Source organism: Neodiprion lecontei, chromosome 1 (genome assembly GCF_021901455.1).
Source record: "Neodiprion lecontei isolate iyNeoLeco1 chromosome 1, iyNeoLeco1.1, whole genome shotgun sequence".
NCBI lineage: Eukaryota > Metazoa > Arthropoda > Insecta > Hymenoptera > Diprionidae > Neodiprion > Neodiprion lecontei.
The window spans coordinates 35638349-35651666 of NC_060260.1; the positions used below are offsets into that span (position 1 = coordinate 35638349).

At 35.2% G+C, this 13318-nt stretch overlaps 3 protein-coding genes and 1 long non-coding RNA gene across 4 annotated transcripts in view; 1 reads left to right on the forward strand and 3 right to left on the reverse strand.

Annotated features, from left to right (window-relative positions):
* Positions 1 to 1461: 1461 nt before the first annotated feature.
* Positions 1462 to 5214, reverse strand: LOC124296654. The gene is made up of 2 exons (XR_006906435.1): positions 4693 to 5214; positions 1462 to 1521 (listed from the first exon to the last, which is right to left on the reverse strand). It is a non-coding gene; the product is annotated as an uncharacterized LOC124296654 (long non-coding RNA).
* A 1934-nt stretch (positions 5215 to 7148) lies between these two features.
* Positions 7149 to 9581, forward strand: LOC107228099 (pre-mRNA-splicing factor 38A). The gene is made up of 3 exons (XM_015669467.2): positions 7149 to 7463; positions 7632 to 7999; positions 8109 to 9581. The coding sequence occupies exons 1-3, from the start codon at positions 7300 to 7302 to the stop codon at positions 8471 to 8473; spliced, it is 897 nt and encodes a 298-aa protein (XP_015524953.1). The 5' UTR covers positions 7149 to 7299; the 3' UTR covers positions 8474 to 9581.
* LOC107228118 (vacuolar fusion protein MON1 homolog A) lies at positions 8635 to 12223 on the reverse strand. The gene is made up of 7 exons (XM_015669490.2): positions 11822 to 12223; positions 11423 to 11745; positions 10979 to 11222; positions 10395 to 10679; positions 10129 to 10319; positions 9954 to 10056; positions 8635 to 9813 (listed from the first exon to the last, which is right to left on the reverse strand). Exons 1-7 carry the CDS (start codon positions 12089 to 12091, stop codon positions 9673 to 9675), a joined length of 1557 nt encoding a protein of 518 aa, XP_015524976.1. The 5' UTR covers positions 12092 to 12223; the 3' UTR covers positions 8635 to 9672.
* A 387-nt stretch (positions 12224 to 12610) lies between these two features.
* LOC107228093 (mediator of RNA polymerase II transcription subunit 20) overlaps positions 12611 to 13318 on the reverse strand; it is an 89411-nt gene continuing 88703 nt past the window's right edge. Inside the window, exon 5 of the mRNA XM_046735516.1 lies at positions 12611 to 13288. Coding sequence (XP_046591472.1) covers positions 13196 to 13288 — 93 coding nt within the window. The 3' untranslated portion in view covers positions 12611 to 13195. The remainder of the gene's footprint in view (positions 13289 to 13318) is intronic.

Sequence of the window (13318 nt, forward strand, 5' to 3'; positions counted from 1 at the left end):
CGTTGCTGATTGTTGCTCACGCGCAATTTGGCAGCTGTGAAAATACCGTCGCCACAACTTGGTGCAGTTTTATTGAAAAAGATTATAATAGAGAATTGATTTTATTGATTTCAAACTCACGGGATCACAATACATTCTGGGATATTCAATTTTTTCAACTTTCAGAAGCTTTTCACATTCAAATCAGTATGTAATTGGAAGAAAAGAAACCTTGGTTGAAACTGACCTTTCGCTCTGAATGAGGAGTTTGTGGATGGAATTAAATTAGAATTTCCAATTTGATTTCCTAACAGTATTCAGTAACACTATTGGTGTATTCAATCACGCATCATTGATGAATAATTTCTTTTTGAATTCATTTTAACCCGACATTCTTCACTTGAACCTATCAAATCATTTTATCACTAGCACAGCTCTTACACACCCATTCATATTTTTTATGGGACAGAAATTTCATTGCCATGTTAAGCTTTTCAAATCCGCTACGTATAGCACTACACCACATTAAATTTTCTAATTTATTTATAATATTGAAACTAAAAATGTATATGCAAAGTAAATTAGTTTAAAATTTTTATTTTAAGAAGTACATGAGAATAGACAGAAGTTTATTTCTTGGCTTCACGGACAGCCTTGCGTTCAGCTGCTCTCGTGAGCTGTGCCTTAGGCTTCAAATTGTGCTTCTTAGCAAAACGCTGGTTACGCAGGAATTTCAAATCCATCTGCAATGTTTGAAATGAATACAATTAGCGGCTTTCAGTGAAATTTTTGTGTGATAACATCTCATCTATCATCTACAGTTTAAATGTAATATTGCTCTTTACTATTTATCAACACATTCACTGATAGTTGTCTGTATGTATATGTCATACATAGAATGACTGGTTATTGAAGTTTACGATTATACATATTTTGTGCATCATACGGCTAATACACAATTCATAAATCCACAGTGATATGAATGATGATACAGCTATAATTAGGAGTAGACAATCGTAGTCAACTCATAATAGAAGCCGATGGAAATATAAATCGAGGAAACTAAATTGAAAGTATATGGGTGTATAGAATAAATGTAACTTACACCAAGGGTAGATTCGTGTCTGTACTTCTTTGGCTTTTTAATTCCATTGCGATGAGCTTTTCTGCCTGTAATTGACGCATAGGATATATAAAAAATTACCCCTGTTCGACGCAAACACACAATGAGATATTAACACTTGCATAGACAAATTTTTTAAATCCACCAGATTTTAGAAATCAATAATCCCAGAATTCTTTCAAGTGCCTAAGGTAATTGGTTAAATGATAAGATTAAAGTGGATAATTCGAACTTCATTAACCTAATGTCTTGACACGGTTAGCACAGATAAAGGGAAATATTAACCTGCATTTGAATCTTTGATACAGCTATGTAAGATTTATTGATAGAGTATTTCTGATAGTAAAAGAATCTACTTACTCTGATTGTGATTTGTGTGATTCTTTGACTTTGCCATTTCTGGGTATTCTCACGTGTATCTGTAAAAGAAAAATAATGTTACCTGACTGAGCAGCTAGGGCCTGGAAGTTTTAAGGTTAGCCGCGACTTAAATCGTCATAAAATGTCGAACTTCGAATAAATAAAAAATGAAGAGTAGCTCTAAGGCCTCCATTAAAGTAATCGTGATATTTATTGATCATATTCTTGCACCAATTCTTAGGATTGCACGGATGATCGATATAAAATTATTTATTATTGTCAAAACAGACATCTCACTCACCGGAAAGGGAAACGAGAAAGAAATACTTGGGCTCAGCGCAGTGTTCCCAACCCGTCCGTGGGGGGCTATGTGACCAGGGCCGTAGCATTATAGTACCGAACAAAAAATTATAGTACTTTTTTGAAAATGTTAATAATGCAATAAAATCACGGAATATTATTTTTAGAAGTATATTATCCCTATCCATTACAATACGCGTGCGTACTTACATTTAATTGTACGAATGACCAGAAGGTACTTATTTGAATTATTTTTGTACACACTAGGAATGACGGCAGGAACTGGCGGGAAGCGGGAAACGGGGCGCTCAAATCAACACCAACGCGCCTGAGCCCGAACCGTGCATGTTAGCGCCCTCCGCAATAATGTGGTTAAAATTAAAAACCACATTATGGTGAATGGCGCTGACAATTTTTTGCCTAGCGCGAAAAGATTTGAATACGTTTCTTTTGAAAAGTATTAAAAATCTTTTTTTTTCGAAAAGTATTAAAGAATTTTGTCCCGCCAATTTTTGTATTACAAAAAAAAACTTCTTTTTATACAAATTTCCAAATTATAGTAGATTTCCGTCACATAATGAAAGTTCTATGTTACATAGTACGAAGTTCATATTTATGTGACATCTACTATAATTATGTGACGGTTGGGAATACTGGCTCAGCGCCGCGACCGTCGATTCGTCGAAACCGAACGTGTAGACTTCTGCGGTGATGATATAAATTTGTTCTGACAATTAATAAAATTTTGTAAGGATTTACGAATTGATAAGGATATCATTTCAGTGAAAACATACATGTGTAAACTTTTTCCAATTCGTTTTTTCATACTCAATTCTAATAGATGAATTCCATATTATTTCCAATGGTAAGTTACAGTCCTAGTTCCTCGTCCTAGTGACAAATGTAAATTCTGAACTTCAAAAATGGCGAACCGCACGGTAAAAGACGCGAAGTCTATTCGCGGTACAAATCCACAATATTTAGTAGAAAAAATAATCAGATCACGAATATACGATTCGAAATCACATGCTAAGAGTGTCTGACTCTAAGGTCCGCTTCTCTTTTACGTAATGATTTCTATTACTGGCCTCTCTAGGAGCGTTAGGGTTTTGCTTGCTTCTAACGAGTTTCTTGGCTACAAAAATTACGTTCAGAACTTTCAATAACATGGCAATTATGCACGACCCTTCGTTTCCCCATTGTTATCTCTATCGCGGTGAAAGGCGATAAATAATAATTACTACTACTTTATTAGCTATCAATAATTAAGTTATTTCACTTCTCGAGTTATTATTAGATCATAAGAAGCATAAAAATACAAAATAATACTGAACACCCCAGAGGGATATTAAACAAGCTCGCTTCACCGGCTTAGCAATTGATACTCACATACCCCTTCGTATATGTATTGATAAAGCATGCATGCAAAATTGGGTATTTGCATGATTTTTATATTTCTTAACTTTTGATGTTTTTCGATTCTATAAATTTTTTTAGAATTTTTGAAAAAAAAATATTTTGTTTTTGTTTATAAGTATTTAAATAATTTAATAAATAAAAAAAAGGCAATATTTAAATGAATAAGTAGCTCCATCTCGCGTATGTGACGTCACAATGCTGAATTTTTTTGAAATTTTTAGCGCAAGTTCTCCTGTAAGCACGCCGTACGTGTAATCAGCTGTTGCTCTGTGTTGTGATTGATGAAAAGAACGTCTGATAGTGCTGTTTATTATAAACTAAAGTTATTAAATTATTTAATATGTCATTAAAAAACGATTTTTGTTGGTGTATAGTACCAACTTGTAAAAATACTCAAACTAATGCTTGCTTAACATTCTTAGTATAATAACATTGACGTGATCATAACCTCCACACAATTATCCGTGTGAGTTAAAAAAAAAAAAACACCACACAAAAATTGATTTCTATTTTAATTATTTTCACCGAAGTCTGACATTAATTATACAATGTATCAAACTTAAAGTTTAAAAAACTTACTTAAAATTTTTTTAGCGCTAGAAAATATTGTACATTACTCTTTGTGAATTCAAATAAACGCGCCAGTAGCAGCACAATGACGTCAAACCAATCACATTCCGTTTTATGTCACGTGACTTTTATGTGATTTAGGACCACTTTTATTTATTAAATTATTTAAATATTTATAAACAAAAACAAAATATTTTTTTTTCAAAAATTCTAAAAAAATTTATAGAATCGAAAAACATCAAAATTCAAGAAATATAAAAATCATGCAGATACCCAATTCTCATTTTCTCATTCATGTCTCCAGCCATGCTAAGTGGGTTTGATGAAATTTCTAAGTGACACCACATAACATTATAAAGCACTGTACTTTGGTTCTGCCACTTAGTCATCAACTGGGTATTTGTTTATGAGGAAAACAAAAATACCGCTCAGACTTAGAATTAAGGTCTAGTAAAGGTTGCAACAATTAGGCATAAAAAATACCTGTGGGAAATCGAAATGACCGACAATGTTGTCAATCAAGAAGAATTTTATTTCATTGTTACTGTTGAATTTTTCAAATGTTTTTTTTCTCATTTAGACGGTGATAATACCTACAACGAATAAAATTTCATGCATTCATTTGTTTTCTTTTTCAGTAGACGCAGTAAATTTTCGTGGTATTCGAAAAAATCTCAGACATAACATAAACGTAAGAAATTACAACACGCTCGGAGTGAAAGGTGTGGAACGGTCTCGGAAATATTAAGGATATTTCTTATACTCCGAGGAAGTAGGTACGGTAGGCAGATGCGTAAGACATGACTGAATTCAAACGAAGGGGAAGAATAGCGTGTACATATACGTATGCAGCACGAACAACAGCAGCTGCCCGCCACCCGTAATACTACTACGAGTTCCACGTAAATCGACTACAGAATATCTAAAAATAGACAACTTACCAAGCTTATCCCGAAGTGCAGGAGAGTCGCGGTGTCGCTGGTATTACGGGTACATAAAACACCGTATTATCGCGTGTACTTCACAGAAAAAATGTTCACATAAAATAAACTTAAATAACACGAGTACATAAGCTACAGTATGTACAGAATAACGAACACATCTAATCTCATTAGTTTACTTCATAGGTAGAAAAATACTGGTCAGCTATCAAACAACCGCCACTAGATGTACGATTCACGCTAACGATACGATACGTGCCTTCTACACGCACAACACTGATGACGTCATTCTACTAATAATGCGTCGGCGCTCCGCTCCCCGATTTGGGGGGGAGGGGAATAGAAAGTTTAAGGTTCAAATCTGTGCCGCAGGAACTGCGCGGCGTCGACATAACCTTAGAACAACAACCAATCAGAACGCCTACAATATGAAAGTTTTTCAAGACAAGGATTTTCATTGGCTCATGCATGCCGCGTGTCAATCGTTATGGCGGTCGATTCGAACTGTTCGAAGCATCCCGTCCCCCGCGCTCTATATAAGTCGACGCAACCGTTGGTTGAAATGCGTTGCTGATTGTTGCTCACGCGCAATTTGGCAGCTGTGAAAATACCGTCGCCACAACTTGGTGCAGTTTTATTGAAAAAGATTATAATAGAGAATTGATTTTATTGATTTCAAACTCACGGGATCACAATACATTCTGGGATATTCAATTTTTTCAACTTTCAGAAGCTTTTCACATTCAAATCAGTATGTAATTGGAAGAAAAGAAACCTTGGTTGAAACTGACCTTTCGCTCTGAATGAGGAGTTTGTGGATGGAATTAAATTAGAATTTCCAATTTGATTTCCTAACAGTATTCAGTAACACTATTGGTGTATTCAATCACGCATCATTGATGAATAATTTCTTTTTGAATTCATTTTAACCCGACATTCTTCACTTGAACCTATCAAATCATTTTATCACTAGCACAGCTCTTACACACCCATTCATATTTTTTATGGGACAGAAATTTCATTGCCATGTTAAGCTTTTCAAATCCGCTACGTATAGCACTACACCACATTAAATTTTCTAATTTATTTATAATATTGAAACTAAAAATGTATATGCAAAGTAAATTAGTTTAAAATTTTTATTTTAAGAAGTACATGAGAATAGACAGAAGTTTATTTCTTGGCTTCACGGACAGCCTTGCGTTCAGCTGCTCTCGTGAGCTGTGCCTTAGGCTTCAAATTGTGCTTCTTAGCAAAACGCTGGTTACGCAGGAATTTCAAATCCATCTGCAATGTTTGAAATGAATACAATTAGCGGCTTTCAGTGAAATTTTTGTGTGATAACATCTCATCTATCATCTACAGTTTAAATGTAATATTGCTCTTTACTATTTATCAACACATTCACTGATAGTTGTCTGTATGTATATGTCATACATAGAATGACTGGTTATTGAAGTTTACGATTATACATATTTTGTGCATCATACGGCTAATACACAATTCATAAATCCACAGTGATATGAATGATGATACAGCTATAATTAGGAGTAGACAATCGTAGTCAACTCATAATAGAAGCCGATGGAAATATAAATCGAGGAAACTAAATTGAAAGTATATGGGTGTATAGAATAAATGTAACTTACACCAAGGGTAGATTCGTGTCTGTACTTCTTTGGCTTTTTAATTCCATTGCGATGAGCTTTTCTGCCTGTAATTGACGCATAGGATATATAAAAAATTACCCCTGTTCGACGCAAACACACAATGAGATATTAACACTTGCATAGACAAATTTTTTAAATCCACCAGATTTTAGAAATCAATAATCCCAGAATTCTTTCAAGTGCCTAAGGTAATTGGTTAAATGATAAGATTAAAGTGGATAATTCGAACTTCATTAACCTAATGTCTTGACACGGTTAGCACAGATAAAGGGAAATATTAACCTGCATTTGAATCTTTGATACAGCTATGTAAGATTTATTGATAGAGTATTTCTGATAGTAAAAGAATCTACTTACTCTGATTGTGATTTGTGTGATTCTTTGACTTTGCCATTTCTGGGTATTCTCACGTGTACCTGTAAAAGAAAAATAATGTCACCTGACTGAGCAGCTAGGGCCTGGAAGTTTTAAGGTTAGCCGCGACTTAAATCGTCATAAAATGTCGAACTTCGAATAAATAAAAAATGAAGAGTAGCTCTAAAGCTTCCATTAAAGTAATCGTGATATTTATTGATCATATTCTTGCACCAATTCTTAGGATTGCACGGATGATTGATATAAAATTATTTATTATTGTCAAAACAGACATCTCACTCACCGGAAAGGGAAACGAGAAAGAAATACTTTGGCTCAGCGCCGCGACCGTCGATTCGTCGAAACCGAACGTGTAGACTTCTGCGGTGATGATATAAATTTGTTCTGACAATTAATAAAATTTTGTAAGGATATCATTTCAGTGAAAACATACATGTGTAAACTTTTTCCAATTCGTTTTTTCATACTCAATTCTAATAGATGAATTCCATATTATTTCCAATGGTAAGTTACAGTCCTAGTTCCTCGTCCTAGTGACAAATGTAAATTCTGAACTTCAAAAATGGCGAACCGCACGGTAAAAGACGCGAAGTCTATTCGCGGTACAAATCCACAATATTTAGTAGAAAAAATAATCAGATCACGAATATACGATTCGAAATATTGGAAAGAAGAATGTTTTGCGTTAACCGCCGAACTTTTGGTCGACAAAGCGATGGAGTTAAAGTGAGTGCAGTTACATTCCTAACCTACATTTTGACACAACAGGTTTTGTTTGTTTATATTTGTTGAATCATAAGGTTCACGCGTCTCCTAATTTGGCTTAATTATATGAAAAAGAATCAAAACTTTTATAGATAACACATGAATTAACTACTTATTTTTCTGTTTTAGATATATCGGGGGAGTGTTTGGCGGCAATGTAAAGCCAACGCCATTCCTCTGTTTGATTCTGAAAATGCTTCAAATCCAACCAGAAAAGGATATCATAGTCGAATTCATCAAAAATGAAGAATTTAAGTATGTACGTGCCTTAGGAGCTTTGTACATGCGACTAACTGGCACCTCTGTTGATTGCTACAAATATTTGGAACCTCTATTCAACGATAATAGAAAATTGAGACGACAGAATAAGCAGGGTCAATATGAATTGATCCATATGGACGAATTCATTGATGAGCTACTCAGAGAGGAAAGATCGTGCGATGTTATTTTACCCAGAATACAGAAGCGCCATGTTCTAGAAGAAAATAATGAAATAGGTTACTACTTTATGAACACTTAATTTTATTCAAACTTAAGACGTTTATAATTCCCTCATCTATATTACCATTAATTGGAAGTGATAAACAAATGATTTAATTGTTTCAGAGGGAAAAATATCCGCACTCGAGGACGACATGGATGAGGGAATTGAGTCTTCAGATGACGAAGATGTGCCCGTAGTAAAGGAGGAAGTTCGTAAACGTACAGAAGACTTTGAAAGAGAGCGTCACAGGGATCGAGAAAAGAGACATGCTCGCCCTGAGAAAAAAGTAGAAAGGGAGAAACGGCGGTCCAGAAGTAGGGAGCGGGAAAGAGACAGGAGGGAACGTAAACGAAGCAAATCTCCTAAACTGTATTCCTCATCATCACACAAAGATAAAGATCGTGATAAGGATAGGCACAGAAGGGACGACAGGGAGAAAGAAAGAGATCGAGATCGTCGGAGAGAACGAGAGCGGCCTAGGCACTAACACACCTCACTATGAGAGAATACAAATTTACAATGAAAAATTAATACCAAATTGTCATTTCTGTAAGTAACTTCATATTTGTATGACTAACGAGATCAACTTGTACACCTTGATCATTAAAAGAATTCTGTGTCATAACAATATTGAAAAGGGATTCATCATTCTAGCGAAAGATTCTGTAATTAGCATAAAAATGATTTGAAATACATCATTTCATACATATGTTTTTTGTTATATCTTTGTTCTCAAGTTGCCAGAGCTTAAAATAAAACGATAACTGTACTTAGCTAATTACAGTTTAATAATATTAAAATTACATAATTTTTTTAACTAACTGCTACATAGTAGCTTACTCGAACATTGTTTCAGTGGAGTGTGAGTATCCACGATACTCGGGTATCGAATTAATTGGGAAAGCTATTTAGTACTACAGATTGTGGATCATTTCATGTTTTATGCTTGTATACGAATAACCGACATTGAAAAATTCGGTTTCATACATTTTTTAGAATGTACAGATTGGTTCAAAACATTGCAATAGCATTGCAAATTCTTTTTGGATTTTCGAGATATCAAAGGTAAAAACAGTGCATAATCATAAAAGAATATTTTCTTAACATGGCCATAATGCCACTGAATTGCATAAGTCGGTAATATCTAAATAACCGATATTTCATCTATTTTATGCGATATTTACATATTTTAAGTTTGTATTACTTTGTAATAAAGTAACTACCAAATCTCAAATTTCATAATTATAAATAGTGAGCAAAATATAGTATACAATATACACTTAAAGATACGAAGGAATGGGCGATTAGTCGTGCAATTAGTCACGTATAAGACTCCTATATTTAGGGAGCTTCTAGGGAATACAATTCTCGGATGCGTCAAAAATAGGTTTTTCGATCGCAAATATACGGATGGAGGAAATCGTCTCAAAAATAAATATTTCCATCAACCGAAATCAAATTGAACATGATTTGCTGCATTTCTTAAATCTTAACGTACCTAGTCATAGCCTTTTGAAATTATACATTCTACGTTATATTACCTTTCTTCCTTCCCAATTTTTACAATTTTCATACATCGTCGATACCAAAACTTTGAAAAAAAAATTTCTTGCAGCACATTTACAGTTACTACAGTGCAACAGCTGAGACATTTGAGCCTTTTTTGTCCATAATTTCAAATTCTTGCTAGAACGTTGGTGAATTCAATATAAATAATCTTTCTTCTTCCTTCTTTATCCATTTCAGCAATTTGCTTACAGAATTTATCGCATCTGGTTTAGTCACCAGTGGTTCAAAAGTCAAATACAATTCGAAACCTGACGTTACCTGAAAAAAATCAGAGCTGAATTGCAAATCTTGTCACAAATGAAATATGAATATTCATACTAATACTAGTGCGTTATTGATACTAGTAATCATTGAAGCAAATGTTTTAAATACTTTAAACAAATTATTTTACACCTTACCCAAGCTAACATTGTTTCTTTGTCCAATTGTTGGAATATCAACTTCAGTGGTCGATTTGGGGCATGCAGTCTGTGATGAAGGCACTGATAGAGTCCCAATAGTCTGAAATTTATAATAAAAATATTAACGCACTGCTAAAAATCATATTATTTTTTTTTTAATACAAAAATTTACCGTTCGATTTCTTCATCAGTTGTATATGGCGGTTGAAAACCAGGACTCCAGAATTGTGCCGTACTTTTACATTTGTACAAGACATGTCGCATCTCAGGTAAACCAATTTCTGCTGTTGTGATGGATGCTTTGTTCATTGACTCATTGATTGCTTCCAAACAATTTGTCCTTCGTAATTTCTCAACTATTTTCTGATGAGAAATTAGCAAGATATGATAATCAATAATAGATCATCTTCTTCAATGAATTCATAAGAGTTTGCTTACTTGCTTGGCATCCGATAGAGAATAGAACACGTCTTTGTCGACAGTCAGAAGTAATAAACAAGCTTGGCAATCCTCTGCCAGGTACGAAACATGACCGTGCATAAACCCATTGGAATCAAACTTGGGCAAACATATTGGCGTCCAGCTTTCTACCGTTTTGAACGACTCCGAGCTGGCGACCAAATTTTGGATCAAATGTAAGTCAGCAGGGTGTATGAAATATTTTTTCATTCTGACCAATGTTACCAGCTGATTATTAGCCAGTAGTATCGCAAACACCAGATTCTGAAATTTTTTTTATCAGTGAGCTCATTGTTATTTTTATCCCATGTAAGTTTTATATAAATTTTGCTATAAGACAGGTAGATAAATAGATATTTTTATTTTATCCATAGCAATGCTGGATAAGATGGAGAATCAAAGCAAGTATAGATGACACAATGAAGAAGAAATAAAATGAAGATTTACAACACAGGGAGTACTACAAACAAAATGATAATAAAAGACAGGCTTGATAAGAGAGACAAATATAGAACGTTACGTTTTTGAATCACTCAAGGTACACAAACACTGTGCTTCCTCACCTTAATTTTGCCACAAGTTTGAACAATGGTTTGACTAATAGCATCCCTCATGGAGGGCAACAAAGGCAAGCACTTAATAGCACCTAGAAAAAAGGCTGGCTCTTTATCCATAAAATTCAACAAATGATCGATTAACCTCTCGCTGCCTGTCAATAATCTTCGCAAATCAAAGTTTCGCCTCTGTTCGTAAACCCTCGTCAGTTGAGATTGCGTGAGGACGGAAACTATTTGATTATACACATATCTGTAAGCAAATTTTAGGTCTATTGAATGGGTTCAATGAAAACAGTCAGTGAACAATATGAACTGGGATATTAAAAAGAAAATAAACTTATTTCTATTTTCACACATAATTAGAAATACCGATATCTTGAGGAAAATAAGTATCATGACTCTGTAATAAAGGATTGCATATTGTAAGAATGAATTCTGCAATAAACTCACGTTAGCTGTAAAACTAGCTGCGGCACACTTTCCAGTGTTTTAGACACAGTGACTAAGATAAGTGGACCTTTGACAACGAAAACGAAATTAGTATCGCCCGCGTGGACCGATCTGATCATGTCGTTACCAGCTTGAACGAATGAAACTAACGCCTGCATAACGCCCATAAGTGTGACGAGTTTATCCTCGGAGCTGTGCCTCGAGTAAATGGGTTTTCCCGCCTGGCTCAGTATGAATATATGCTTTCTCTGTGCTAGCCACGTCGTGTTCCTCAGTGGGTCAATTTCCAGACTATTCAAACTGAGCTGCTGCGTGTTGTCCTCCTAAAAAATGGGAAATCTGCGTACTGAGCAATTTGAATTCGACCCCTCCTGTCAGGTTAGAGGTTAGGAGACTCACGAGCTCCAAATCGTCGGGAGGTTCAGGCTTTGGCTCCGTGGGGCTGACCGCCGTTGGCGTCGGCGGGGCCTCTCGAATGTCCTCCTGGAGTTCGGATATCGTGCTAGTCGTGCTTTCCTTCATTTGCCTGTCGTCTATGCTGTTGCTCATTTCCTGCTCGTATTCCTCGAAACTATCAGTCGTCACTAGCATCGTCTCGGCCGAAGCCCCAGGCTCGATTCCTGGCTCGGCTATAACGTCGTCGACACCAGGTGCCTCGGGATTGGCCATTTTTACGCTAATTTAATTAGTCGACTCACGGTTCACACTTTTCCTACAAAATTGACGTTTGTCAATCATCAGCCGGCCATGACAGCGCGGCCAACATGTTTGCGACCAGCATTACGTCGTCGCTGTTATCTTTATGCACGTCGCCCACTGGGAGCCCCTGGAATTGCGCACCGCTGCCAACGCCATGCAACGACTTGACAAAATATCCCTAGATTATCAGCGGGAATATATCAATCGGTTCGAACTCCGTCCTTGGAGCAAAAGCTGTGTCCAACGCAAAATTAAAATTCAATTACGTATAATTGTCAAACAAATATTTGAAACGTATGGATCGAATAAAGAATTCTGTCACTCAATTCTTACTTCAGTCATTTGCATGCGTGCGGGAAATTCTTTGACATACAATAGCCGTTATATCGATGATTCGTACACAATATCCTTGACTGAAAATTGCGTAATGTGCGGACGAAAAATTACAAAAAAAACGCGCACCTACATTATCAGTATGCATATGGATATTTTTATTTTCAATCGCGTTTTCAGAAGAGTTATCAGAAACTTTTGAAATTACTGTGTCTGAAACTGATTAATCATAACCTGCTGATTATCACTATGTATGCACAAGTCAAATATATTACATGCAAAAAATTATCGAAAACAACTTATAGGCATGTGACAGGAATTTCTGGAACTTACTTATTTATCACAATATCAATTCGTATATAAATGTTACATATGTTTGTCAACTTCAGTGTGGTTAGGAAGAAACATAATCTCGTTTCAAAAGTTTTGGAACTATTCTTCAAGGTTCCCTTGCCTGAAAATAAAACTTGGAAGACGCCTTGAGCATTCATAAATTCTTCTTATTGATTCAATGAAGCTTTTACATGCCGATCGAAACTCTTTATTCGTGAATGCGATGACATACCAATAGATTTTAATACTGAGCATAATTATCTATGTTAAAAATTCATACAAGACGGGTAAGATTTTTGGATTTCTATTTAATCTCCCGATTATGAGTATCATAAAGTTGAATAAGACACAGAGATTAAGTCTTTTTGGGATGTTGTAACACTGTATTTGACGATAAGTGGCTGTAGCTTATATGACGCTGGTAGATTTTCTGTACTGTCCAAAATGCTCCAAATATTGCTGTATGGTATCCATAGGTTGATAAATCTCATTCATTCGATTCTGTAACATGTTTTAAACAAATTACAACAA

Excerpts from the sequence above, each read along its gene's own strand:
- LOC107228099 (XM_015669467.2), top strand. The coding sequence starts at position 7,300 with ATGGCGAACCGCACGGTAAAAGACGCGAAGTCTATTCGCGGTACAAAT. Across the intron at positions 7,464-7,631 it reads GACAAAGCGATGGAGTTAAA|ATATATCGGGGGAGTGTTTG; the intron begins GTGAGTGCAGTT and ends TTTCTGTTTTAG. Across the intron at positions 8,000-8,108 it reads AGAAGAAAATAATGAAATAG|AGGGAAAAATATCCGCACTC; the intron begins GTTACTACTTTA and ends TAATTGTTTCAG.
- LOC107228118 (XM_015669490.2), bottom strand. The coding sequence starts at position 12,091 with ATGGCCAATCCCGAGGCACCTGGTGTCGACGACGTTATAGCCGAGCCA. Across the intron at positions 10,680-10,978 it reads AAACTTGTGGCAAAATTAAG|AATCTGGTGTTTGCGATACT; the intron begins GTGAGGAAGCAC and ends AAAAAATTTCAG. Across the intron at positions 9,814-9,953 it reads AAGAAACAATGTTAGCTTGG|GTAACGTCAGGTTTCGAATT; the intron begins GTAAGGTGTAAA and ends GATTTTTTTCAG.